General features: G+C 40.3%; 4 protein-coding genes across 5 annotated transcripts; 2 read left to right on the forward strand and 2 right to left on the reverse strand.

Annotated features, from left to right (window-relative positions):
• Positions 1–1264: 1264 nt before the first annotated feature.
• LOC117417999 (histone H3.3A) lies at positions 1265–5039 on the forward strand. Its single transcript, XM_034030491.3, has 4 exons — positions 1265–1388; positions 3621–3762; positions 4168–4321; positions 4483–5039. Exons 2-4 carry the CDS (start codon positions 3635–3637, stop codon positions 4609–4611), a joined length of 411 nt encoding a protein of 136 aa, XP_033886382.1. The 5' UTR covers positions 1265–1388; positions 3621–3634; the 3' UTR covers positions 4612–5039.
• Positions 5040–5816: 777 nt separating this feature from the next.
• Positions 5817–8611, reverse strand: LOC131740179 (ubiquinol-cytochrome-c reductase complex assembly factor 4). Of its 2 annotated transcripts, none has more exons than XM_059035433.1 (2): positions 8484–8611; positions 5817–6565 (listed from the first exon to the last, which is right to left on the reverse strand). In XM_059035433.1, exons 1-2 carry the CDS (start codon positions 8609–8611, stop codon positions 6223–6225), a joined length of 471 nt encoding a protein of 156 aa, XP_058891416.1. In that variant the 3' UTR covers positions 5817–6222. The 2 variants fall into 2 exon arrangements, 1 of the variants encoding a protein (XP_058891416.1); XR_009330806.1 differs by lacking the exon at positions 8484–8611 and adding an exon at positions 7519–7785 and having other exon boundaries at positions 6428–6565.
• Positions 8577–16651, forward strand: LOC117417906 (uncharacterized). Its single transcript, XM_034030296.3, has 19 exons — positions 8577–8709; positions 9397–9523; positions 9724–9817; positions 10021–10171; positions 10515–10692; positions 11137–11262; positions 11382–11438; positions 11654–11776; positions 12567–12722; positions 13036–13089; positions 13275–13492; positions 13623–13702; positions 13783–13893; positions 14253–14336; positions 14678–14782; positions 15174–15295; positions 15384–15509; positions 15745–15796; positions 16167–16651. Exons 1-19 carry the CDS (start codon positions 8577–8579, stop codon positions 16230–16232), a joined length of 2163 nt encoding a protein of 720 aa, XP_033886187.3. The 3' UTR covers positions 16233–16651.
• A 265-nt stretch (positions 16652–16916) lies between these two features.
• Positions 16917–23550, reverse strand: LOC117417905 (guanine nucleotide exchange protein smcr8a-like). The gene is made up of 2 exons (XM_034030294.3): positions 20464–23550; positions 16917–19980 (listed from the first exon to the last, which is right to left on the reverse strand). Exons 1-2 carry the CDS (start codon positions 22770–22772, stop codon positions 19524–19526), a joined length of 2766 nt encoding a protein of 921 aa, XP_033886185.3. The 5' UTR covers positions 22773–23550; the 3' UTR covers positions 16917–19523.
• Between the last annotated feature and the right edge of the window lie 54 nt (positions 23551–23604).

Here is a 23604-nt window from a genome sequence, read left to right on the forward strand (position 1 = left end):
GACTGGAATCGCATTTCAAAGACAAGCTGAACATCACACACACACACACACACACACACACATATATATATATATATATATATATATATATATATATATATATACTGTATATATATAGCTGAATGTTTTCCATTGCAATCCGTGCATGCTCCACATCGATAACTTTACATACAGCATTTAGCACTCCTAATGGCTGAATACTACAGTAAACTTTGCAGGTAGTTGTAGCCGTGTGAACGCTTCCCCCAGTGCACTGTTGTGGCTGTTTTGGAATGCTAAACTGCACAGACAGGTGCAAATTACCTGTCAGACTCAATAAAGACACCAGAGGAAGGTGTGATCACATTTGCTGGGAAATGCCTCAGCCAGACTGTAAAAAAAAAAAAAAAGTGCTTGAAAACCAAAGCCATTAAAATGGTACAGTGAGCAGTAAAAGCTTTTGTACAGTGACCAGAATAAACCAATCACCAATAGGACTGAATATCTGTAAATATCTGTGCGCTTATACAAAGTGCCTTGTTTACTCGTAACTTATTAAAAAGACTATCCTGGCTCTAGGGACTAGTAAAGCAGGTGACCACGAAGTTCAGATGCCCATAAATACAGTGTTTACTGTATATTAGAATAGGAATATATTCACACAGACACACACACACACACACACACACACACACACACACACACGTGTAACATGTGGTTAATAGTCTGCAAAATGCATACGATGCAATATTGTTTAGATAGATCGACATAGTGGTATGTATTTGGATATTTTCTATTTCAACAACCCTTGAAAACGCATTTAAATTGGAACCAGTGAACATGCTAAGCAGTGCTAAGCCTAGATGCATTTACAGAGGTATTTCAATGTTTTCAGATTTCGCTTTATCAAAAAACTACATCTCTTTGTGTGCGTGTGTTTTTTTAAAAAAAAATTATTCATTATTTTTAATAAAAAGTAATATCTGGGATACACGTAGTTGACAAAAGAATGCTAGATTTTCAAATTGTTTATGTATTATACATCATGGTTTGTTCTTACTTCGACACTTGTAATCATAACAAAATGGGGATAAAAATTATTATTATTATTATTATTATTATTAGACAACAACCTCTCAACACTTAAACTTTCAATTTAATTGTATACCATAGTATTAACTTCACTCATATTCCAGGCTCAAGCAGGAACAATAACAGTGAGAGGCACGTGGGCGGGGATTTCCCACACAGTCGCGTCACTAAATTGTCGCAGCGAATAGGAAAGCGGAGCCTCGGTAATGGTACCACGACGTCACACGGGGTATAAAATCCCCCCTTCTCGAGTATTTAGCAGCAGAATCCTGACCGGAGATCGCAGCTGTTGTACAATTGAAGCGTAGAACCGAAGGGTGAGTACAGCTGTCTATTTTCTGAGTTTATTGTAAGCTGATGAAAAAATTATATATATATATTTTTTTACTGAAACATAATTTTGTTCCCATCGTAGTTTTATTTTTGTTAACACGTTTGCAAAATACTAAGCGGCGTTTGAATGCATGTTTCCCCCCCGCGTCCTGTCTGTAGCAGGACATAAAGAAACTGCGCCAAAGATGTCGTTGCATGGCGCTATCTTAGAGTAGGGATTTTATTTCTTGAAATATTATTACAGAATGTGCAATTGCCAGTGGTTTACTCGACCGATCTGACTAAGCGTGCTCGATTCCCGATTTTGGTGATGCCGGAGCCGGCGTGTAAGCTGGCGCGGAGTTGGCATTTCTTTTATAATGTTAGTTGTTGCTCGGTGTAGCCGCAGACAAAGCTTCGGTGATGTTGTTGTGAAGGTCGCCATGTTATAACATTTTTTTACAGAGAACATAGAAGTGAAACGTGTCTTTAGCAGGTCGTGTAATGGTGGAACGAAAATAAAACGTTGGTGTGGGCTGACACATCAATGTGTCTTGCATACACACTGTCATATTTTTATTTTTTTGGTTTAAACCCGTGCACAGAGACAGCGTCAAAAAGCAAAATAGATAATTCCATTATTAAAATACATTTTTGCTGTAGAAAGAGGGAGCAGCAGGGGGGGAAACACAAGACTTGTACATTTGAAACATCTCCCGCCTTATCGATTTCAGTGCAGTTTGAATTTGTACTGGCAGTATCGCCAGTATAATCGCATGCTACTATATACTGAAATACAATTCCGTGTGGATTTACTGATTTTAAATACCAATCCTAAACATCTAGTCCCGGGTTTAACACGACAAACGCATGTAATTAATCGTCGTTGGATGTTTACAGAATATAACGTTTGTGGGATCATTTGATAGTTGGGTGGGGGTATATATATGTTAAGCTTTTAATCGGGCATTACTTTTGTCTAGATTTTAACGTTTTTCTCAACTTTTATTAAGATTTTTTTTTTTTAATATCGAATGGCCATGTGTTTTTAAACTACAGATATTTTCGGTATTGGTCTTGGATTCGATTTTATGTTTAAAATATATTTACACCTTTTTGTGGTTAATTCTCTTTTTTTTTTTATTCAAAACGTGTTTTTTTTTTGTTTTTTTTTCCTTTTTGTAAACTGGTAGTAATAACCAGATGTAACGGACTGTAGTTTTACAAGGAAATTAGCTTTCCACGTACAGCTAGCGAATCGTTTTGATACAAGTAAATTTAAATGTTGGTATTTACGCTTATTTGGTACCTTTTTTGAGGCTGCCATTTTGTTCGTATCTTCTCCTTCATGTAGTTCGTCATGTCCCGCCCCCCTCGTCCAGTTCCGTTCCTCTGGGGTAGCGAGTAATCCTTATTGGCCGGTCATGTTGTCAGTCTCCGTGTAGCCCACATGGGTGGCCTGTGTTGGTCTCTTTCCTGGATATTATTTTTGCAGTCACTGGTGATTAATTTTCAGTTAACGTTAGTCACTGGAAATTCCTTGGTCACAACTCCGCAGCCCTCGGAGTGGTTGCGCGTCCTGCTCCGCCTATACCCAAGTTATTAATATAAATAGACAGATATATTGTACTGTGTAAACACCGTTGTGTGAAATTATTCATGCATATATCTATTTTGCAATATAACATGGCAAACAAAACGCATAGCATTGCACTAAAACCGAAATATTCCAGTATAATTATTTAAAGTGCTATATTTATCTATTTCAGGAGTTCTTTCTCTAAATAATATAGCAGTAACTCAAATTTAAGTGAGTGGTATAGAGTAACATTACATTCCTTTCTAATAGTCCTACATTTACTTTTCTGATACTCATTTTAATTTTTTTAAATTTCAAATTATGTACTGCACTGTGTACATTTGCTTCACCGTTCCAACACTGAAGAGGTTTTTCCAACAGCTCCCTGTGCTCTTTGTCACTGCACCGATAGTGGAAAGTCTTTTCAAAGGCTAATTGAGGGGTGTCTTGATTTGGGGTGTCCACAGACATGTGCATTAGCAGATTACATTGTAGTGGCTGAAACCACGCTTGCAGTCGACTGACACTGCTCCATTTACAATGGAGGCTGTTCCTAGTTCTGCAGGGAACTGGTGAGGTACTGGTAAATAAGGGTTGGGTTTAGGACTGCAGATAGTGACTAACCATGTCGTTTTTTTTTTTTTTTTTTTTGTTTCAGAAAGTTGAGTTGCAATGGCACGTACCAAGCAGACTGCCCGTAAATCCACTGGTGGAAAAGCACCAAGGAAACAGCTGGCTACCAAAGCAGCCAGGAAGAGTGCGCCCTCTACTGGGGGTGTCAAGAAGCCCCACAGATACAGGTACTTGAATGATCATGGGTTAAAACACTTGCTATATTGGTGCACTTCAAAATTTATTTTGTTTTTAAATTTTAACCTTAACTCGGGTGTATTGTATTTAAACAAATACGACAATTCTACCTAAAACAAATATGACAATTCTACATACTTCAGTGGATTTTGCAGTAGGTTAGAGCACTACAGATGTCATTGCTAGTGTAGATTTAAGTGTTAAGATGTTCTGTATTCAATCCTAATGCTTGTTGCTTGAGCATGTTAGACAAACCAGAAAGGTCATGTTGCTCCCAGCATTCTAAATTTGTTTGCACCTTTGGTGCAAGAATTGAACTTTTTGTTGGCATTGATGTGAAACTGAATTAATCTGCCCTGATGTTGAAGTTTTTTTTTTTTTAAATCTTTTCTCAGGCCAGGCACAGTCGCTCTGAGAGAAATCCGCAGATACCAGAAGTCCACGGAGCTGCTGATCCGCAAGCTTCCCTTCCAGCGTCTCGTGAGGGAGATCGCGCAGGACTTCAAGACTGACCTGAGGTTCCAGAGTGCCGCCATCGGGGCTCTTCAGGTAAAGTGGACGCCATGTTTCAGGCTATCCCTTTTGACATGCGTTTACATTTCCAGATTCCGCGCTTGAGCCAGTTCAATCTGCTCTGAACTAGTTCGATGGCCAAGTGTCAGATGTGACCTGTCCCTTGTGTTGACATTTTTTTTTTTGTTTTCTTGCAGGAAGCCAGTGAAGCTTATCTGGTTGGTCTGTTTGAGGACACCAACTTGTGTGCCATCCATGCCAAGAGAGTGACCATCATGCCCAAGGATATCCAGCTTGCCCGGAGAATCAGAGGGGAACGTGCTTAAATGGCACTCCCTTGCCCCCCCCCCCCACTTTCTTTTTTTTCTTTTTTTCTTAAACTATCTGCAAGACTTTGGGCAAAACCATTTAATTTTTTTTTTTAAAACTCTTATTGAACTGATACTGCCCTCATGAGTAGGTTGAAGTTGTATTTTGTATGTTATGTTAGTATTGATAGAAAAAAAGATAGTGGTTTTCAGTGCAGAAGTAGCAAGTGTTTTGTAAAACATTCCTTCAAACTCGCTCAGGTTTTTAAACAAATAGGTTTGTATCAAATTGTAATACATCTGGCTCATTCTGTGTTAGCTGGAATGTGTAGTCTGCATGCAATGAAGGGGATAACTTATTAGACTTGTAATTTTTCTTTTTTTTATATATATTCTTTGCATTGTGGTGACTTAATTGGGTTGTAAATAAACTTTCCACTACCTCACTTTGTGTGAATTCAAATTTTTTTTTTTTTTTTTTAAATTGCCAACTATTGGTGTAATAGCTCAAAGTTCTGGTTACTTCATAAGTGGGAACAGTTTCTAGGAGATTCCTATCAGAACGTTAAACTGTTCTGAGTTGGTGTTGTGATGCTACACTCTACTGTGAATAGCAGAAAGGCTTTGTGATTGAAGGACGAAGTAGACGCCTTCAGTTTAGGTACACGTTTGCCTCGGTGATTGGACTCTTTTCTCACTTGAGTGTCAATTCTTAGTTTGTAGTTATTGATGGCACATTATTAAAAAATCTGCCCCATGATAATTGCACATTTTAAAAGAAAAAAATTAAGGTGTATAAATTTAGAAAGGTCTGACTTTTAAATTTAAACAAGACTGAACAAGTTGGTTCTGCTAAATGTGTGGAAGTGGACTGGACCACAGCCCTAGCTCCCTCTTTCTACAGCAACCATGTCCATTTACCCCCGCTTTGAAATACATGTCCCAGATAACTACAGCCAATACACTTGAGTAGAAGAAAAAGCCTAGTATTACTGCTGCTGTTAACAAACATAAGACAAGCAAGTTTTAAAATAATGGGTCTAAAGCCTTCACATACTCAAGCCACCTTTCATTATAACTAATTTTCATTACTGTGTTGCAGAATAATTCTACAAATGGGTCAAAAAATGACCAACCCAGTCCAAACATTTAGGGTGTGAAGTTCCAACTAACAACTTGGGTTGTGAGATTCAATGGCTACATAACAAACACTACAAAACATTTTGACACAATGTATTTATTGTACAGCCTGAAAACATTCACAAGGCATATCGTCGCATCAAAACTGATGTTAATATACCCACTGCTGTATTATCTGTGAAGAGCAGAAAATAGAATGATCCTTTCCACACAAAGAAAAGCTTCCCTCCAGTACAATGTAAACACATCAAAGACTTGTCACGTTCAGTTAGTGCTGTTCCTGCTGCCAACTTTAACCCTACACTGTACTGCCAGTGTTCCTGGTTTCATTTCTAATAAAAAAAAAAATCGGCCAACTCCACTGACTTCAGTTTTATAAAAAAAAATCACCTGAACTGACACACTTATTAATATGCAAACAGATCCAGTACACAATAGAGCCAGGCAGGTGGACGGCAGGAGATTGCACACCTCTCCTTTGAAAGGGTGCTAGCTTGGCTTGGAATTCTCTTTAGGCTTGCTGGTTTCAGTTTGTGCGGGCTGCTGTGATTCGAACCGTTCCGACAGACTTCTCTCCAGCTCTCTGTCTACGTCCGACTCTTCCCGAAGGAAGCACCACAGCAAGATGACAAGTCCAATGAGACTGATCGGAAGAACTTTCCACCACGGCCTTTGAAAGCGGCTGCCGAGGGACTGGTCCACTGACCAGGTACGGTGGCTTGCTTTACTGGAAGTGAACTTCACGGGTCCGGGGTCCTTCTCATCGTTCAATGGCTCGGACCTCCTGCTTAGCTGCGCGGTGCAGCTTAAGTGTCTAGATGCATCCTGTTTCCTACAAAACAAGTAGATACTGTAGTAAGACAATAGCATTATTAGGTCTGCCAGAATTACAACTAATATACCTTCATTCGGTTTATGCTAGAAAACCAATCCATAAATAATGTCGGAGTTGACTTGAGCTGCGTTGTCCCAGGGTCACTCTGCCACTCCAATTAAAACAACGTTAAGTAATAATTAATATATTATTAATATAGGCCCATAACTTGTAATGTGGTAATATGACCATACAATTAAGTTTTAAGTTCGAACATTATTATTATTTATTTCTTAGCAGACGCCCTTATCCAGGGCGACTTACAATTGTTACAACATATCACATTATACATTATTTCACATTTTACAGATATCACATTATTTTTACATACAATTACCCATTTATACAGTTGGGTTTTTACTGGAGCAATCTAGGTAAAGTACCTTGCTCAAGGGTACAGCAATAGTGTCCCCCACCTGGGATTGAACCCACGACCCTCCGCTCAAGAGCCCAGAGCCCTAACCACTACTCCACACTGCTGCCCAACATGCTGACAATATCTGAGAGATGCATTTTCTGTGCTTGTTACACCACGAAGATTACACTTCGGAAAAGCAGCGATAAATAATAATAATAATAATAATAATAATAATAAGTGTTACTAATACAACATGTCTGGTTTTATCGCAATGTCAGAGCACGTTCAGATAAAAAAAATATAAACGAGTTTGATTTTTTTTTTTTAATTACCATTCAAGGTCACTAATCTGCGATAAACATTCAACGTTAGATGACAATGGCGACTAGCTCACAATTAATTGTGATTTGCACAATTAATGGTGCATTGTTGATGCGATGCCCTTCACGCCATCGAATGACGACGTCGATTAGCATCCATGCTGATGGAACTGTCACTCTGTGCAGATTTAGATGCATTTATAACAAAAAAATAAAATAAAACAGAAACGTACCTCAGCCATTTCATTTCTTTCAGCAGAAGCCCGCGATTAAAACCGTTTTTTACTGCAACAGCAGAACACGAAACCCGTACTAGCCACAACATTTCCCTAAAATAATTCACACCAGGTTATGCACTGTAACATGGTGCAGTGCCGGAGCGTCTACAGTCCGGAGGAAAACAAACGCCGTACATATTTGTTCCTGCCTCTGAAACCATTATGAAACTGCGACCGTTAGGGATCTTCTTAAAAGTGCAATTTTGTATAGTTGTGTCGGGGTTAGGGATAGGTGCAGTGCTGAACATCAATAGCAGCTGTGTTTAAGGCTGTTGCAAAATCTCAAGGTCGTTTTGTACTGTAACAAAGACGACCAGATTAAAGATACAAAACTACATTACAAAGTGCTGAAAATGCGAGTCACATCATCATCACGTTTCATATCCGCACTAAAATAAACACCGCTGTATAAATACAATATATTCTTATTAATTAATGGTATCTTAGCTGTAAATGATAACATGTTCGTGGATCGCTTTCCATATTAATGTTTCACAGTATCTATTACATACAAACATAACTTTGCTGTGACCCTCCGCCCTGCTCTGACGTAAAGGAACTGCGTATCTTTCAGTTCCGTATTTTGCGGCGCGGCAAAGAAGGAATCCTTGCAGATTGTGAGAGAGAGAGAGTGGGACATGCAATGATTTTATAGGTAGGTTTACAAAGACAAAACCTGCAATTGTTTTTGCTTTACTCGACCTAAAAAGGCGCAAGGATGACACTTTTGGCAGAAGTTTGTGTTTTTAAGCATAGACCTAACTGTAAAGTACACTACATGGAGAATTACAAAACTTAAGTAAAATACAAAAGAGGTGCGGTAAAATGCAATTTAAACATACCAAACAAACCCCACGTACAAATCTGCAGATAATAACAGGCAATGTACATATTAGTTAACAATTGAATGTATTAAATACCTGCTGGGAAGCACGCTTATTCTTGAATGCATTAATGTCATCCTCAGTTTAACTCGTCTTTGCTGCACAGTCGGTGCCTCTTCTCCGGACCCGATGGAAACTAAAACCATGGCCGACAAGAGCGTCATTGTGATCAGCGACGATGAAACAGACACAGGGATTGAGTCCCCAGGAGCCGATTGCAAAAACTCCTCTGTCCTGCTATTGGAAGAGAATTCTGACTTTGGTAAGCACGTTGAAGCAAGGGCGGTGCAGCTGTGTGTTAATGGAGATACATACAATATATGGCTTGTTTTAGGTTCCTATTTGAAAAAGCTAAGAGTTGTGAAGAGATAATTGCCAGGTGAATTGCACCTTTCATGCATAATATTTGAGTATTTAGCTGTGAATTACCATATTGGATGGATCGGTGCTAGTTGTTTGCTACAGAGTGAAGGGGAAATTGTCAGTGAGCAGTCTACTATTTTAGGCAGAAATGCAGTCTAATGATGCCTTTTCGGGGTTCCATACTGTGGTGGTATTGATATAGGACTTGGACTTGGGCTGCACCTTCACACCTTCTCCCAAAATGTAAACAAACTTTTGCATTGACATTTATTATAAGAAATGATTCCAGGTAGTTTACTTTTAATGTGTGCTGGGGACGCCAGATTGTTCTGAGCTGCTGAAGGCATTATCTAGAATGCCAAATATTGCTTATGAAATGATGCATGGGCATTTGTTTTGCTGCTTTGCCACCTGTGTTGTGTTTTTGATACTAACATTTAAGAGAATGTATTGCATGCTACTTCATCACATCTGTGCTCTAGTAGAAGTAATGAATGAACCTAAGCGAATAGCCCACGTGCATTTTGTTCTTTCATTCGCAGACAAAGCTGTTTGTTAAAAACCTGTTTTTATATGTTGCACGTAGGCTCTGTCTCAGATGAAAACAGATCGGATGAAATGGTTGATGCCGAGTTTGGACTGTCTATCACTTACTCCAGAAAAGCAGAAGTGATGCCCCATGCCAGATATGACTGCACGAGCCACGTTTTCTGGTTTGTGTCCTGTCTCTACAAATGCCAAAAGCATGCGCCTTCCAATTATTACATAAACGATTGCCTGAAATCGATTTTGCCATGCATGAAGTTCAATTATTATTATTTTTTCTTCATTTGCTAGTTTCTTTGATCAGTAAGTTCCCTAGGAAGCATTTTTAATAGTATCTACAATCCGATTTTCTACTTTTAATTTCCAGTCAATCAGAGAATCAGACAAGCAGACCTGTGGGAACAAACAGTGATTTCTGTGAGCAGTGTTACTGCTACATCTGTGACAAACTGGCTTCCGAGGTGAGACTACAGCTGGTGCATGATAATGATGACGAAGGGTTAATCCTACTGGGGGAAAATAAATACAGAAATTGATGTTGAAAAGCATGCCCTATGTCCTCCAGTAATCTACATAACCATTCTGCCACTAATTTAATGATCTGTTGTAGCTCAATGTTTTTTGATAAACTTCATTGATACTCTTTTTATTTTTTGTTTTACAGTGCCAGTCCTGGATTACCCCTTCTTTTTGCCACTGCAATGCTCACAAAAGAAGCCCGTTCTGGAAATCGTGGCGAGATAAAGCTTTGATCGGAGCCCTTATTGTGTTTAAGTTTGACCTGCTAGAGATAGACGCAGACCTACGGCACGCTGGTAAGTACCCTCACATTGGGTGTACAAGGTGAAACAATTTCTTGCCCTTTTTTTTTCCCTAAAGTTGTAGAAGAAAACAAAAAATAGTTTTTTTTTTAAGCTATTTCAGCTTCGAAGAAATATAAAGTAAGCTTGCTTATAAACATGCCTTCTCCAAAACGCCTGGACTGTGCGTTGGACTGGAATTTAGAACCTGTGGACTGGAATTGAGAAAGTGTGTTGCAGCTGCAAAATATGATTGAACTGCAGTAGAGTAGTGGTCAGTGAAACCTGCAAGTCATGAGCACTACTGTCTTTAAATTAAATTATCAACATTCACCTCCGCCCTGTATTTCCTATTCAGAAAGCCTCTTGATGAAGTTTGACGCAGATTTAACCGTTGAGCATGATAAGTTCATGATGGGGACCGTGTCCAGTCTTGCAGCCATTTATTCTTGCTCATGCTGCTGTCACAACCAGTACCAAACTATGGTCAACTGCAAGAGGTGCAGTTCAAAACATGAAGCTATATTGATATACAAGTAAGTCGTTTTCTCTCTTACCTGATATCACAGATCACAGTTATACACAAAGTACCATTATCTAAGAGTAGTTTCCAGACCACGTTTCACAAACCGCAGTACATGCAGCTATGGCCAGAAGTTTTGCATCACCTACAATTTTAGGACTGAGACATTCATTTTAAAGGAAAAAACTAATATGAACATAATTTTAGATCTTTTATTTAACATTGCATAATCAAAGAAAATACAAAATTATATTGCAAGTGTTTACCAGAAGCCATAAATAGAAGTACAGTATTTTTAATTCGATATGTTAACGTTTGCGCATTGTGGAACATAGTTATAGGAAACTAGAAATATTATTCTTTATCAATTCAGAAACAGATTCACCTAGGTAGTGAGCAGTGTTTGACCAGCAGCCACTTTCCATAACACTTTGAATTTTGTTTTGTTTGTTCACAGTTATTCGAATGTCTATCAGCTAGTGTTAGAGTTCCTGGAAAAAGCAAATGGAGAGAAACCCAAAACCTTTGCAGTTGTGTTGTTGGGAGCAGCCCAGCGAATTTTACTCCATAAGCAGCCGTTGGGGTAGGTAGCTACACAGTGACTCTATTGGTAGCTCTGTTATGTATCATAATGATGCTGTATGCTTTCATTTATGTATGACACGGTTAGCATTAATAATTTTTTCGTTTTGTTTTTCTTAGTCATAGTATGCCAAACACCAGAGTTGTTCCAGAAGCAGTTCCTTTACTGCTACAAAGGTGCGGTTTTTAATGTATTCAACATGGAAATGCTAAGTCATTTTAGTGATGTTATACTACAGCATTTTTAAAAATAATGAAAAATAATGAGTAGTGATAGAAATCTAAATGACCAAATCAGAACATAAAAAAAGCAATCTTCATGAGCCTACAATGAAGTAGATTTTCACACTCCTCTGTGATAGCCTAATAATAATAATAATAATTTGTTACAGGATTATAGAAATTCTCCAGAGGTTGCTGGTTGTCTCTGACTTTCCTTCTTCGTTCTCAAAAAAGCTCATTGACTTTTACAAGTCTCTGTTCCTTCCCCCCTACTGCCGCTGCTTTTTAAACTGGTAGGTCTGATGATGATGGTGATGATGATGATGATGGTCTGATTGACATGCCAAACCAATTCTGACCTCACTGCTATGGTCATTGTTGCCATTAATCCTGGAGTGCTGACTCCATTGTTAAAGGTTTTAAAAGGTTTGAAGGGACTGTATTTTATCGTAATGTTTTTAAAGTGTAGGAAAGTGAAAGGCATGTCGAATCCTTACTGTCTAGAGACACAAGTTACCCTGCTCATGGAAGTCCTTGAACATATTCATGCCTAAGGGAGGGCTTCTCGGGATGTGTTTTTGATTCGTTTGATCAGATTGGTTACAAGGATCCGCAAAATGTTAAAGCTTTTTAAATGTTTAAGAAATTGAACGGAATGTACCATCCCTACTGTCTAGACACAAGGTATCTCTTCATGGAAGCCCACCCATAGGGTATTTAGGGATTCTACCAACCTTCTGCAAGTGACCTGGGATGAAGCTTTGTGTGTGTCTCTGAGAGGTGAAGTCGTTCTCTCTTTACAGTTTGAATGTCTACCTCTGGGATGCAGCTTTGTGTGTGTCTCTGAGAGGTGAAGTCATTCTCTCTTTACAGTTTGAATGTCTACCTCTGGGATGCAGCTTTGTGTGTGTCTCTGAGAGGTGAAGTCGTTCTCTCTTTACAGTTTGAATGTCTACCTCTGGGATGCAGCTTTGTGTGTGTCTCTGAGAGGTGAAGTCGTTCTCTCTTTACAGTTTGAATGTCTACCTCTGGGATGCAGCTTTGTGTGTGTCTCTGAGAGGTGAAGTTGTTCTCTCTTTACAGTTTGAATGTCTACCTCTGGGAGGACTCTTTGCTGGTGTCTGTGTTGAGAGGCCAGAACATCACTGGAGAGAGAGTTGTGAAGGGAAAGAAGGAGGTCCTGTTTGAGTCCATACACGTGGTTCTCGCACGAACCGAGAAACTAAGGGAGCAAAACAAGTATGGCTGCTTTTTTTTTCTTTTGCTAGTATGTATTTTATTGCCTAGTCACAGTGGTACAATAATGAAGGCCAGCGCAAAGCTTTTCTCTTAGATTCTTTAGCAGGTTGCTTTGCATCTAGGTTCTTTTAAAAAAAAAAAAAAAAAAAAAAAAAAAAAAAAGTTCTTACATTATGCTGCAAATTATATTTAATAATATATTATTTGTTCCTTAAGCTATTTTGGAATAAACAGTGTGTGTGTATATATATATATATATATATATATAATTATTATTATTATTATTTTTTTTTTTTCCTTGTCTCCAAATCAGATACAGAGAGCTGGCTCGTTACCTCAAGGTAGTGAGAACCAATAACAGAGCTGAGTAAGTAGAATAAAGTAATCGTACGATCCACAGCTGTGTTTGGAACTAAACAGTGTCACAATTTGATCATGCAAGAATGCATATATAATGTGAAGCATGCATATAATCTATACATATATATATATATATATATATATATATATATATATATATATATATATATTTCTATTTCTGTGTGTGTGTAGATTGCAGAGGCTCAAAGACCTGATCCCGTTCTTCATGTGCAAGCACGGTGATTTCACCTCGGCTGGGCACCACTTGTTTCATTCACACGACGTGAGCTGCTGCACCGCCTGTCGCCTGACCCCCAGACAGTTTACCATGTACCTGAAAATCCTGAGAACTGGACAGGTACCAGTTGGGAATGAGCCCTTCTATTCAGGCGTATGGGAGACCCCCACGGGTAACACTTATTTATTTTTAAATGCGAGACCCTCACAAAAATAAATCGGAATGTCTTCTCTTTTAAATGGCAGTACGTAACACATTGAGACCCTTCTGCTTTCCTAAGTATTCAAATGTTTGCACTTTAGGTCATGTCCCTGTGAAGAAGAGCGATGTCATAAAAGTAGGACTCCGAATCTTGAATTGCAATGCACAATTGTATATGAATGTAAGTACTGAAACCAAGAGCATATATAGATATAGATATAGATACACAAATCTACAAAATCTGCTTGTGTGCTTTTAAAGCCAGACAGCTGGGCAGATCTAATCCAGGCTTCCTGCAGTGACTCAAAGCTGGCACGGGATGGAAGTTTCATCTGTGTGACTTGGAAAGAACCAGAAGAGGAATTTCAGCAGGTAGGTTGTTATAGATCATGATAGAATAGATCATGATAGATGTGTGTAAAATGTGTTTTTTTTATATGGTGATGAGCTTGAAATGTAAATACATGTGCACTTCTAGTAATTGCGTGTGATGTAGACAGCTTGGAGGTAACAGTCTTAGAATGTGCAATATCTAACTATACCATACAAAGGCTTAGGGTTAGGAGTGCAGCTGGCAATATTAGTAGGCTATTGGTAGCAAAGCGATATTTGTATTTGCACATGTACTTTCAAACCGTAGCCCAGGATCTAGAGCTTCACAGCTTTTGGACTGCTTGCTGTTCAGTTTCAGTTCTGTTTGCAGTGTGAACACTTCATTTGTCTTCCCATAGAGAATTAGAGAAACCGCAGACCTGGTCTTGAAGGAGTTGGAGACGAAGCAGATCATCATTCTACCAAAACAGTTTTACAGCAATGTAAGTGTGTTCCTATCTAAGGTCAGAAGTCACGTTTAGTCTAAAATAATAATAAAAAAAACCAAGGCTGTCATTTCATAGTAAATCGATATGAAACTTGAGCAATTGCATGTTTTAAGAGAACCAGGTACCAGATTGGTTGGGTTACAAATAAAGTTCCCAGTGAACCTGTCAGACTTGTGCTTTTAAACAGTAATTTTCAACATTTCTGCATCCAAAAGGGGATTAAAGTCCATGTTTATTTCACAGTGTATTTGACACTAGATTCTAGATGCATTGCATTTTTAAAAACTATTTTTTTTATATGGAAGTCTAATTTTTTCCCTTTTTGTCCCTTCTAGCATTTCCCAGATGAAGCCATGCTGATGCTTGTCACTCAAGCACTGGTTCAAAGGCTGATTCATGCTCACATGTGCACAGTCCTGAACATTGCCATGGCGTTTAGGGTGGGATTTTAGTTTTACAGTATTTGCATTTCCAGTCGGCAGACTGGAATAGATTTAGTTAATTATGTATTCCTTGAGAAACACAGGGCTCCAATAAAAACTAAAAACAAACATCAAACTTGTTTTTGATTGCACTGTGTGTATTAATGTGTTTGCAGATAGATAGAGATATTCGCAAGGGTAAACTATCCCAATATCCAAATACGTGCTGCTTATTCTCTGTGTCGGGTCTATTAACTTGCTGCAAAGTACTTATTAAGTACTTATAAATGTATCGTTCGAACACACAACTAATTGGATGATCCGTTAGCTGTGCAATAGAGAAACGAGGTTGAGAGGAAGAAGCTTAATGCCTTACTCTAATATTACATTTTCATCTTTCTTTCTCCAGCGGAACATGTGGGCACTGAAATACCTGTTCAAAAGTCTCAGTGTCAGACACGATGTCCTGCATGCATTTCTTGATTGCCTTATCAAAGACCTGAATGAGAAAAATAACACGTTGCTTATCAGGTACGGTATTGGCTCTCATCCTAAAAGTTTTATAAAACAATTTCAGAAAAATGTAATTGATTTGTATCTGTGTCGCTGGTGTTTTTAGGACCTTGCCGCAGTCCGATGCAGAGCACATCGGTCACTTCATCTTTTTCCTAATTTCGTACGAGCACGCCGTGTTAAGGCCTGTTGCACACAGGATTGTAGATTTTCTGCTGGAACACTGGAATGAGTAAGTAGAATAAATGGGTGGGGGATGGGAGAACAAAACGCTCTATATCTGCACCTCATTGTTAAATGTGTAGACCCTTTATAATTGCATTTAAATATGTAGATTTTGGGTACAATCAAATAGAAAAGGCTGCTTTTAATGAATTATTTTGCAAGGCGTTGGAGACGTGTCCTGGGGTGTACAATATGCATTGAGCTTAATTTTTAATGTATTTATTTATTTTTGCATTTTGTAGTTTTCAAAATTGCCCATGGCAGCGGAATCTTGCCACACTTCTTCAAAACCAGGTGAGATTTTTTTTTAACTGTGTTGCATTAGAGTAGAATTTATGATGATTTTAAATTGAAGGATTTAATATCCTCCACTAACTGATGCAATTGGTTTTCAATTCAATAATTTAAGGACCTGGTTGGAATGAAGACCTGGACTGAAAATGCTGTGCTTATGATCATCTGAGATGAACAGTACTCTACAGCCATCTTGTGTGCTAGAAAGTCATCTCAAGCTTTATATAAAAAAAAAATAAAAAAAAACATGTCCTTGTGTCTCTGACCTGAATCGAAGTGTGTAGAATGCCCTTTATGCTGTTATTGTTGAAGCCTATTTCAAATACTGCACATCATTGACTGGAGTCTCTCTATTTATTTACCTCTCCAGGATGCTACATGTTGGAACACTTCAAACAGTTTCCTGCAGCTGAAGAACAAACTGAGAATAGTGTGATCATGTATCAGACCAGGTTCCTGGACCATCCTGTCTTTACTGGACAATAGCGCACTGCTCAAAACTCCACCCCAAGCATCTGAAACTCTAAACTGGTAGCACAGAGTAGCAGGGCTTTCTCTCTTTTTTTCTTTTCACCACTGTACCTCTGTTTGCCACATTACTTTGACTTTTTTGAAAGTGAAAGTGTTACTGGAAGTATAAAGGTAAAGATTAATTTAAGCTTCATTGGATCTATGGAGCTTACGTTTCCAAAACCAAAAGGAAAGAGTTTGAAAAAAAAAAAAAAAAAATTTTTTAAAAGCCATTTAAAGTTTTCTTTTAATGCGGAAACATTATACTGTGAAAAATACTTGAATGCTTAAAGTTAGACATGTGTAGAACTTTTAACAATGTTAAAGAAATGGATTGGAACCATTTACCGTGTACCGTGTACCGTGTGTGTGTGTATATGTGTGTATATGTATGTATGAGGCTACAAGGAACCTGCAAGGAACCCTGTTTCTAAAGCAACCCCTTGATGAGCCTGCATGTTATTTCATGTTAACTAGCATGCATCCATCCTTCACACTGTAAACACTACGTTTAACAAAGGAACAGTAATTACAGTACATGTTTGATATGTCAATCAGGAATTAATTGCCAAACATTTTCTTTGTGGAAAGTAACACACTGGTGCCTGGCTTTGCCATTGTTCAAACATGTTTATTACCAATGGGGTTTTTTTCCAGTGGGTTTGCCATTGCAAGACAACTGTTTGAAACAATAGATGAAGGTACAATTTCAAATAGACAGTGTTCTCTTTAACAGACCAAAAGAAGAAAATAAGTGAATGGAGAAAACTAACAATCAACCAGTAAAGTATAGACCACATGCATGGGTTTGTACAGACTGTCACTCATATAGTGCAGTAAGAAAATCAGATTCCAACCAGGGTCAGTTATGTCCTGATACAGTTGATTGTGAACTAGTACACATTGATCTTAAGTGAACTTAGAAAAGCCCAATATATATCTTTCCACACCTGTCACAGTTGTTGAATAGTTTACTGTGTGTGTTGAATGTAGGGTTTTAATTTGAACCACCCTGTCTGCCTCCTCTTTTAAAGCAATACATTTATTGGGCACAATAAAGCAAGATTTAGGCTTCAGAAAAGATAAATAATAGTGCATACTGAATAAAGGCCCTCCAGTTAAACAAACAAAAATATACAGTACAATACCATAACATTAAAATTGCATACAGAATTTTGTTAAATTGATTTTTTTTTTTTTTTGGCAAAAAAAACAAAAAACATTACAACCTTTGCTTAGAATAGGGAAAACATTATAGCCCCCATTACAGCTGCTACAACAAACCTATAAAAATAACTCCTGGGCCAGTTGTGCAAAATACGATTCTGGTTTCTATGGCACACTTTAACATGTAACCCACGTAGAGCAAGTGCACCAATCTGCTAAGCTTCTGCTCCCCTAGAAAGTTTGCACACTTGGTTCTAAACGACCTTCCAAAATGACACTGTAAGCCTGTTTAAGTACCCAAGCATTCGCCTCTTATCACGTCAAAGTGTTGCAAAGTTAGCAGGGATAAACGTTCCTTTGTCCTTCATACTGTATTGATAGATATATACTGTACTATACACACATACTTTGCCAAATGCAGCATGTAGACTTCGGTTTGAAAATACTAATTGTGCTACAGCCTTCTTATTTTTTTCGGAGGTCTTGGATATATGACATTTAGCAGCAGTGATTTAATTCATGAACTTCTGTTCAGCTTCCCCGTTGTCTTCAATACTCATCGGTTTAACATGATTGATTTAACTGCAGGTGCCAACTGACTGCATGATTGCAACGCTTCAGCGACTATATGCGCATCAGCACCAGGTTAGGAGCAACACATAAAAGATGAAAACACTGAAATCATAACAGTTAATTGTATTTGAGCAGTTTAAAATTCAGAGGGGATTCATGGAGAAACAATACACAAGTACAATATTAAATAAATTCCACCACTGAAAAATCAAATCATTTGATGGGTTAATTAACCCTACCCTACAACAACCTGTCCTTAGAGAGAGTTAAGAAAGTCTCAACAGGGTTTACTGCTTACACATGAAAATACTTTACTGTACATTACATTCATCTTGGTTGGTTTATATACAGTATAGTGCCCTCTTGGTCTAGATATGATCGAAACCAAAATTACAATATACAGATTTGACTGCGGGGCACAGATTCACTGACTAGCACTATAGTCCACGTTTGCCCTTTCCTTCACTAAAATGGCTGGCCACCACACAGCTACTGTACCTGTGCAGATTACAGACCATGCTTGACTTGCGTTACAAACTCCACTTACCAATGTATACAAAAATGATACTGCAAAATGATTATTTTTTTTTTGTTTTTGTTAAGAAGGTAAACATGCAACATCTTGTCCATTCTTGCAGCATTATTGTGTCCAGTATTAGTTCACATTTCACATGCGTAATAGCTTGTGGACACCGAACCATTCTTTATAGCCAATCCTAAAGGGTCTGACCCAGCAGCTGGGCAGGAGCATGTATTAGTGGCTCAGCCTCAGCCAAGCCTTCCCACATACGATTCAGTCCATACTACAAAGAACGCACATTTCAGACAACATTAACCTCACTGACAGATGACACTTCATGCATGTGACTGTGTGCTGTTACAATAGGGTTAGTTTCAGGTTCGGTAAAAATTATATTTTAACACTTGAGTCTCGACTGTGCAAGATTTGTTGCTGTTTATTATGCAGTTCGGTTAACAGGCTATAAAGCAGCTTTAGATTAAAATGTGATTTAAATTTTTTTACATTTATTTGCTGAAGCTGTTCCTTTTTTAAAACTGAACCAATTGAACAATTACTAAACTAAATGAGGCAATTCATTTGAATATCAAACCCTGTCAGTTTCTGACAATGTCTCGTGTCAAATTAACAGAGATGGAAGGATATCATTGCTACTGTTCTATCTTGACAGGCTTGAGATTTGCAACAATAAAGATTTTTTAAAACAAGCTGCACTCACTGCTGTTGTCCAAAGACCTAAAACCAAAAATGTACCCAAAACTACGGGAGCATCTGCAATCCACAGCAGTAGCAGCACCTGCCTTATTCTGGAAAAACACATTGAAGGGATCATTCAAAAAATAACACCATACCACAAATAACTTACATTCATTAATCTTAAAGCCTGCCCCAAACACCACCTACTATTCGAATCAAGCAGGATCTTCCAACATCCCTTTAAACGAATGCCAGCCATCCCTAGATCTTATATAGAAAGCTGGTGGTGTAGTCAAACCTGAAGACAGGAGGTGTGGCCCCCTTTCCAGGCTCCTGAAGGTAGTACAGTTTGATGAGCTCGCCCAGGAACTGCACGATCTTGACATCCTCGCCCGAGATGCCCAGCTGGTGCTGCAGGAAGCCTCTCCGTCGGCTTGCCACCGAGGCGTCTCCCTCGCCTGGGTGGATGGGGAGGTGCAGGTGGTGGCAGAAGGTGTAGAGGAAGGCCTTGGAGCAGAGCTGGCTCAGCATGCTCTGCACATGCATGAAGTAGGTGCTGCCGCGCTTGATCTGTGTCCGGTGGTCCGCCAGTCTGCCGATCAGCGTGCCCTTGTAGGGGGGGCAGCGCAGGGTCTTGTGATCCGCGTCCAGGATGCTGATGTAGCGGCTGTAGCGGTTCAGGGAGAACAGCATGCTGGAGCCAGTGGGAGAGGCCACCCTGCAAACCAGAGGGGAGAGAATATTAGCACCAGCATTGTGGCTTTTATTTCTACTGTTTCAACCTGCAAATACCAGCTATCTCTGTGTGTACTATACTGATTATACTCTACGGCTATTTGGAGGAACAATACCTAGCTGAGGGTAACCACACTGACGTCAAGAGACATGTTTCTGTCTCTGTGGAAATGCATGCAACATCAGACATCTCCATAAGCAACATACTCGCCCATGATTTGATCCAATAGTAAGATGTCTGTTTACTAATGTAGACTGTCAATTTATTTTCTACAGTAAAATGTATTTTATATTTTAAATGTCTTTTCATGTATGTTTATGCATATACAACAGACTGATGTTCAGAGCAGATGTAGCAAACACAAGAGCACTGGGGGAAGTGAATGTGTCTAGTTCTCATGCTCCAAGGTGAAACACTCCAATGCTGAATTTGCGCACACAGTGATTGTACAGACAGTAAACCTACCTGTGCAGCCCGATCAGCTTCCAGCTGTGCAGATCTGTGATTTGGAAGGGGGAGGTCAGCCAGGGCTTTATCGTTTCCGCATACTTGCCCAGGTTTGGCACGAAGATGGACAGGGCACTCACCAGCTTTCTCACCTTTCCTTCATCTGCGCCCATCACTACCAGTGTCCTCCCACTAAGCAAGGAGAATATGGCTTGCTGGGCGAACGGGTACTGCCTGATAAACCTCAGGGCACCCTGCCCGGCTTTCCTCTTGTGCTTCACAGTGATGGGATTGCCTGAGAGGAATGGAGAAGCAGCACGCTCGGAGCTGGTGGAGGTGCTCATGAAGCTGGTGCTGTCTGAAACGTCGTCCAGGTCCAGCCTGGACACCTCGTCAGAGAGGTAAATGAGGTTCAGCTCGTATGAAAGCAGCGCTGCCGGAGCCCCATCATCCACACCCGGGGCCTGCTCCCCAGCCCTGCTTGACCTGGGGGCCACCTTCACCACTCCGTTGTCGCTGCACTCCTGGCCGAGCTCAGGGGCTGGCTCCTCGAAGCGGGGGCCCTCCTGTCCGATGCAGCAGGCAGAATCAGCCTGCTCTGTGGCCTCCTTTCCAAAACCCCCTGCATCCTGCATGCCGGAGTCCACCAGCCGCTGGCTGGAAGCTGGAGACTGGTACATGTGCTCTAAAGAACTGTCATTGTAAGGCTCCTCCTCGTAAATAGCACCGGGGCAGGATGCCCTTAGATCCTCGGGTATGATCGATTCTGTGGTGCTCAGCACTTCGATGCTGTCCTGGCTGTTTGTCCTCTTGCTCGCCTCCTTCCTTCGGACCACCTCAGGATAATGTACCTGCAGACTCGCCTGGCTCTCTGATTGGATGAAGGATCCCTGAGCAGGGAAAGATCTCTCCGTTCCCAGCACTTCGATGCTCTCTCCGCTGCTTACACTGCCTTTCATATCCGCTTCCAGGCACTCTTCGGAATTGTCCTGAGTGATGTCACAAAGGCTGGACTCTGTCTCCTGCTGCCCTTCCTCACTGATGTCCTGCTCCATTTTAATAAGCACAGTCTCCACGCAGGATGTGTATGACTCCAGGCTGGCGGGCTCATTAGAGGGGGCAGGATTGGAAGAGTTATTGCTGTTGGGGGCTAGATTTTCACCATACTGGGGCTTTTCAGGTTCCTCCTCCCAATCTCTGAAAACCTCAAAAAGAAAGTTGGTGATTTTTTGCTGCTTCAAAAGAGCTGTGTCTATCTGGCTGGTGGAGATGTAGCAGAGGTCGCCCCTGAAGATCTTCTCGATTTGAGTCAGCTGGTCCATGGTCTGGTTGAAGAAGTAGACATCACAGAGCTCTTCCAGCGTTTTCAAGCGCTTGTCGAAACATTTGGCTGATTTTGCCTTTATGAACTGAGGGGTGTAAGACGGCCTGCGTGTATTGCTGGGGTTGTCCGAGGGGTGGTCGGGATTAGAGACACCGGAGATCTGGTCCTGGTCCGCTCCAGGAGGCTCAGAGGGCGGTTCAGGTTCATAAGGGAGGAACTCAGGGTCCTTCATTTTTCTGTTAGGGTAGGACGTGACCTGCTTTAAAAGGTCTTTGTGCTCGTAGATTGATTTCTCCACGTTAGCCAGCTCGTTGGCTTTCTCTATTGCTTGGGTTGAGTAGCAGCCGTTCTCTTTCTTCTGCAGCTCAGCTTCCTTGTGGAGCACGGTCCTGGTGTACTCCAGGTCCTTCAGCTTCTTTTCCAGTTCGTTGGCGAAGGCTTTCCGGTTTCCAGTCTTCAGGCACTCGGATGCCTTGGAGAACTCAGAGGAGAGCTCCTGGAATTGCTGCATGATCTTGTCTTCGTCAGAGGAGATGTAGGCCATGCAGAAAGGCCTCACGAAGCCCCTGGCCTCCAGGTCGTAAAGGGTTAAGTGGTGGACGTAGGCAAATGCCCCTTCTTTGGAGTCGCCCAGCACTACTTTGGAGTCCTCCACGAAGTTAAGCTTGGGGTACCCGCAGCCCGGAGGGTGCCCCACAAAGGAGGCCTGATAATCCACTGACATAATCCTGAGAGAGAAGTAATTGAGATCAAAGGTGCCCCAGGCTTTGGGGTCATCCGGGACGGTCAGCAGTGGCTGGGGCCCCACTTGTTCGGAAAACTCGGAGATGAGAATGAAGTCCTTGGTGAATTTGGCAAAGGAAGCCTTGGCCCAAGGGTTGGCATTTCCAGCATAGGGGAAGAGAGGCAGCGAGAACTGTTCTGGCAGCGAGTTAATCTCCACATAGGTGTCTCTGAAGTCATCATCTTTCGTGAAAGCCACCAGATCTGGTGAACTGATCATATTTCCTGCTGAGTGAAAGTGACATGGGTACAAAGCACCATCAATATCCACCCGGACAGGTTTAACTGAATAATCTAGCCATGAATACTTCCAGATACAACCACTCTCTCTCTCTCTCACACAATCTTTATATATAAATACGAAGCAGTATGATCAAACGAAATGAACCCGGCAGGATAATGATGATGATGATGATGATGATGCTAGTGGTAATCAATAATTCACCAACAATAAGGGAAAATAAATCTTCTGTTATTTCCAACAAGATGTCATCCAATGTGATTTAAACTTTAAACACGTCACCAGTTGATTGTTGTTGACATGAATTCCAGTAATATTGACAATCAAAAAGACACTTGTTCCGACGGAAATGCTAAAACATTATTTAGACAGCAGTGCCAGGCAGCCAATGAACCACTTGGCGAAAACCGCTTTGGATATGAATTTCCTTTTAGCGTCACTCATTAAAAGAGCTAGCGGTGTAATTCCAGTTATTTTCAGAAGGCGTGTAAAAAAGACGGCCACCAAATACGACCTGTGATAAACAGATGCTTAAAGAATTACAAATAAGCAGCCATTTTTTTATCCATATGACCCGTCCTCATGACAAGAATTTATCTGGACTGTTCTGAAGAAAATCACGAATCCCCCGCGTAATAAGGTTTATATGCAGCTAATTTCATTAGGAAAAGCGGTAAGCTGTACGTACAAGCCAGCGAGTCACTCTGCCTTGATTTTGTTTACACAGAAGGGAAAAAAGGAAAGCTTTCGAAGAAATGCACACCGGGAAATGTAGATTTTAGTAAACAGCTTTTACGACACTTAGTCGACA

Source organism: Acipenser ruthenus, chromosome 13, assembly GCF_902713425.1.
Source record: "Acipenser ruthenus chromosome 13, fAciRut3.2 maternal haplotype, whole genome shotgun sequence".
Lineage (NCBI taxonomy): Eukaryota > Metazoa > Chordata > Actinopteri > Acipenseriformes > Acipenseridae > Acipenser > Acipenser ruthenus.

Bases quoted from the DNA above. Each gene is read 5' to 3' on its own strand.
- LOC117417999 (XM_034030491.3), top strand. From the start codon at position 3,635: ATGGCACGTACCAAGCAGACTGCCCGTAAATCCACTGGTGGAAAAGCA. The intron at 3,763-4,167 runs GTACTTGAATGA...ATCTTTTCTCAG, and splicing joins AAGAAGCCCCACAGATACAG to GCCAGGCACAGTCGCTCTGA. The intron at 4,322-4,482 runs GTAAAGTGGACG...GTTTTCTTGCAG, and splicing joins CCGCCATCGGGGCTCTTCAG to GAAGCCAGTGAAGCTTATCT.
- LOC117417906 (XM_034030296.3), top strand. From the start codon at position 8,577: ATGGAAACTAAAACCATGGCCGACAAGAGCGTCATTGTGATCAGCGAC. The intron at 9,818-10,020 runs GTGAGACTACAG...TTTGTTTTACAG, and splicing joins GTGACAAACTGGCTTCCGAG to TGCCAGTCCTGGATTACCCC. The intron at 13,894-14,252 runs GTAGGTTGTTAT...GTCTTCCCATAG, and splicing joins CAGAAGAGGAATTTCAGCAG to AGAATTAGAGAAACCGCAGA.
- LOC131740179 (XM_059035433.1), bottom strand. From the start codon at position 8,611: ATGACGCTCTTGTCGGCCATGGTTTTAGTTTCCATCGGGTCCGGAGAA. The intron at 6,566-8,483 runs GTATTTAATACA...CTTGTTTTGTAG, and splicing joins ATAAGCGTGCTTCCCAGCAG to GAAACAGGATGCATCTAGAC.
- LOC117417905 (XM_034030294.3), bottom strand. From the start codon at position 22,772: ATGATCAGTTCACCAGATCTGGTGGCTTTCACGAAAGATGATGACTTC. The intron at 19,981-20,463 runs GTAGGTTTACTG...TCTGGTTTGCAG, and splicing joins AAGCTGATCGGGCTGCACAG to GGTGGCCTCTCCCACTGGCT.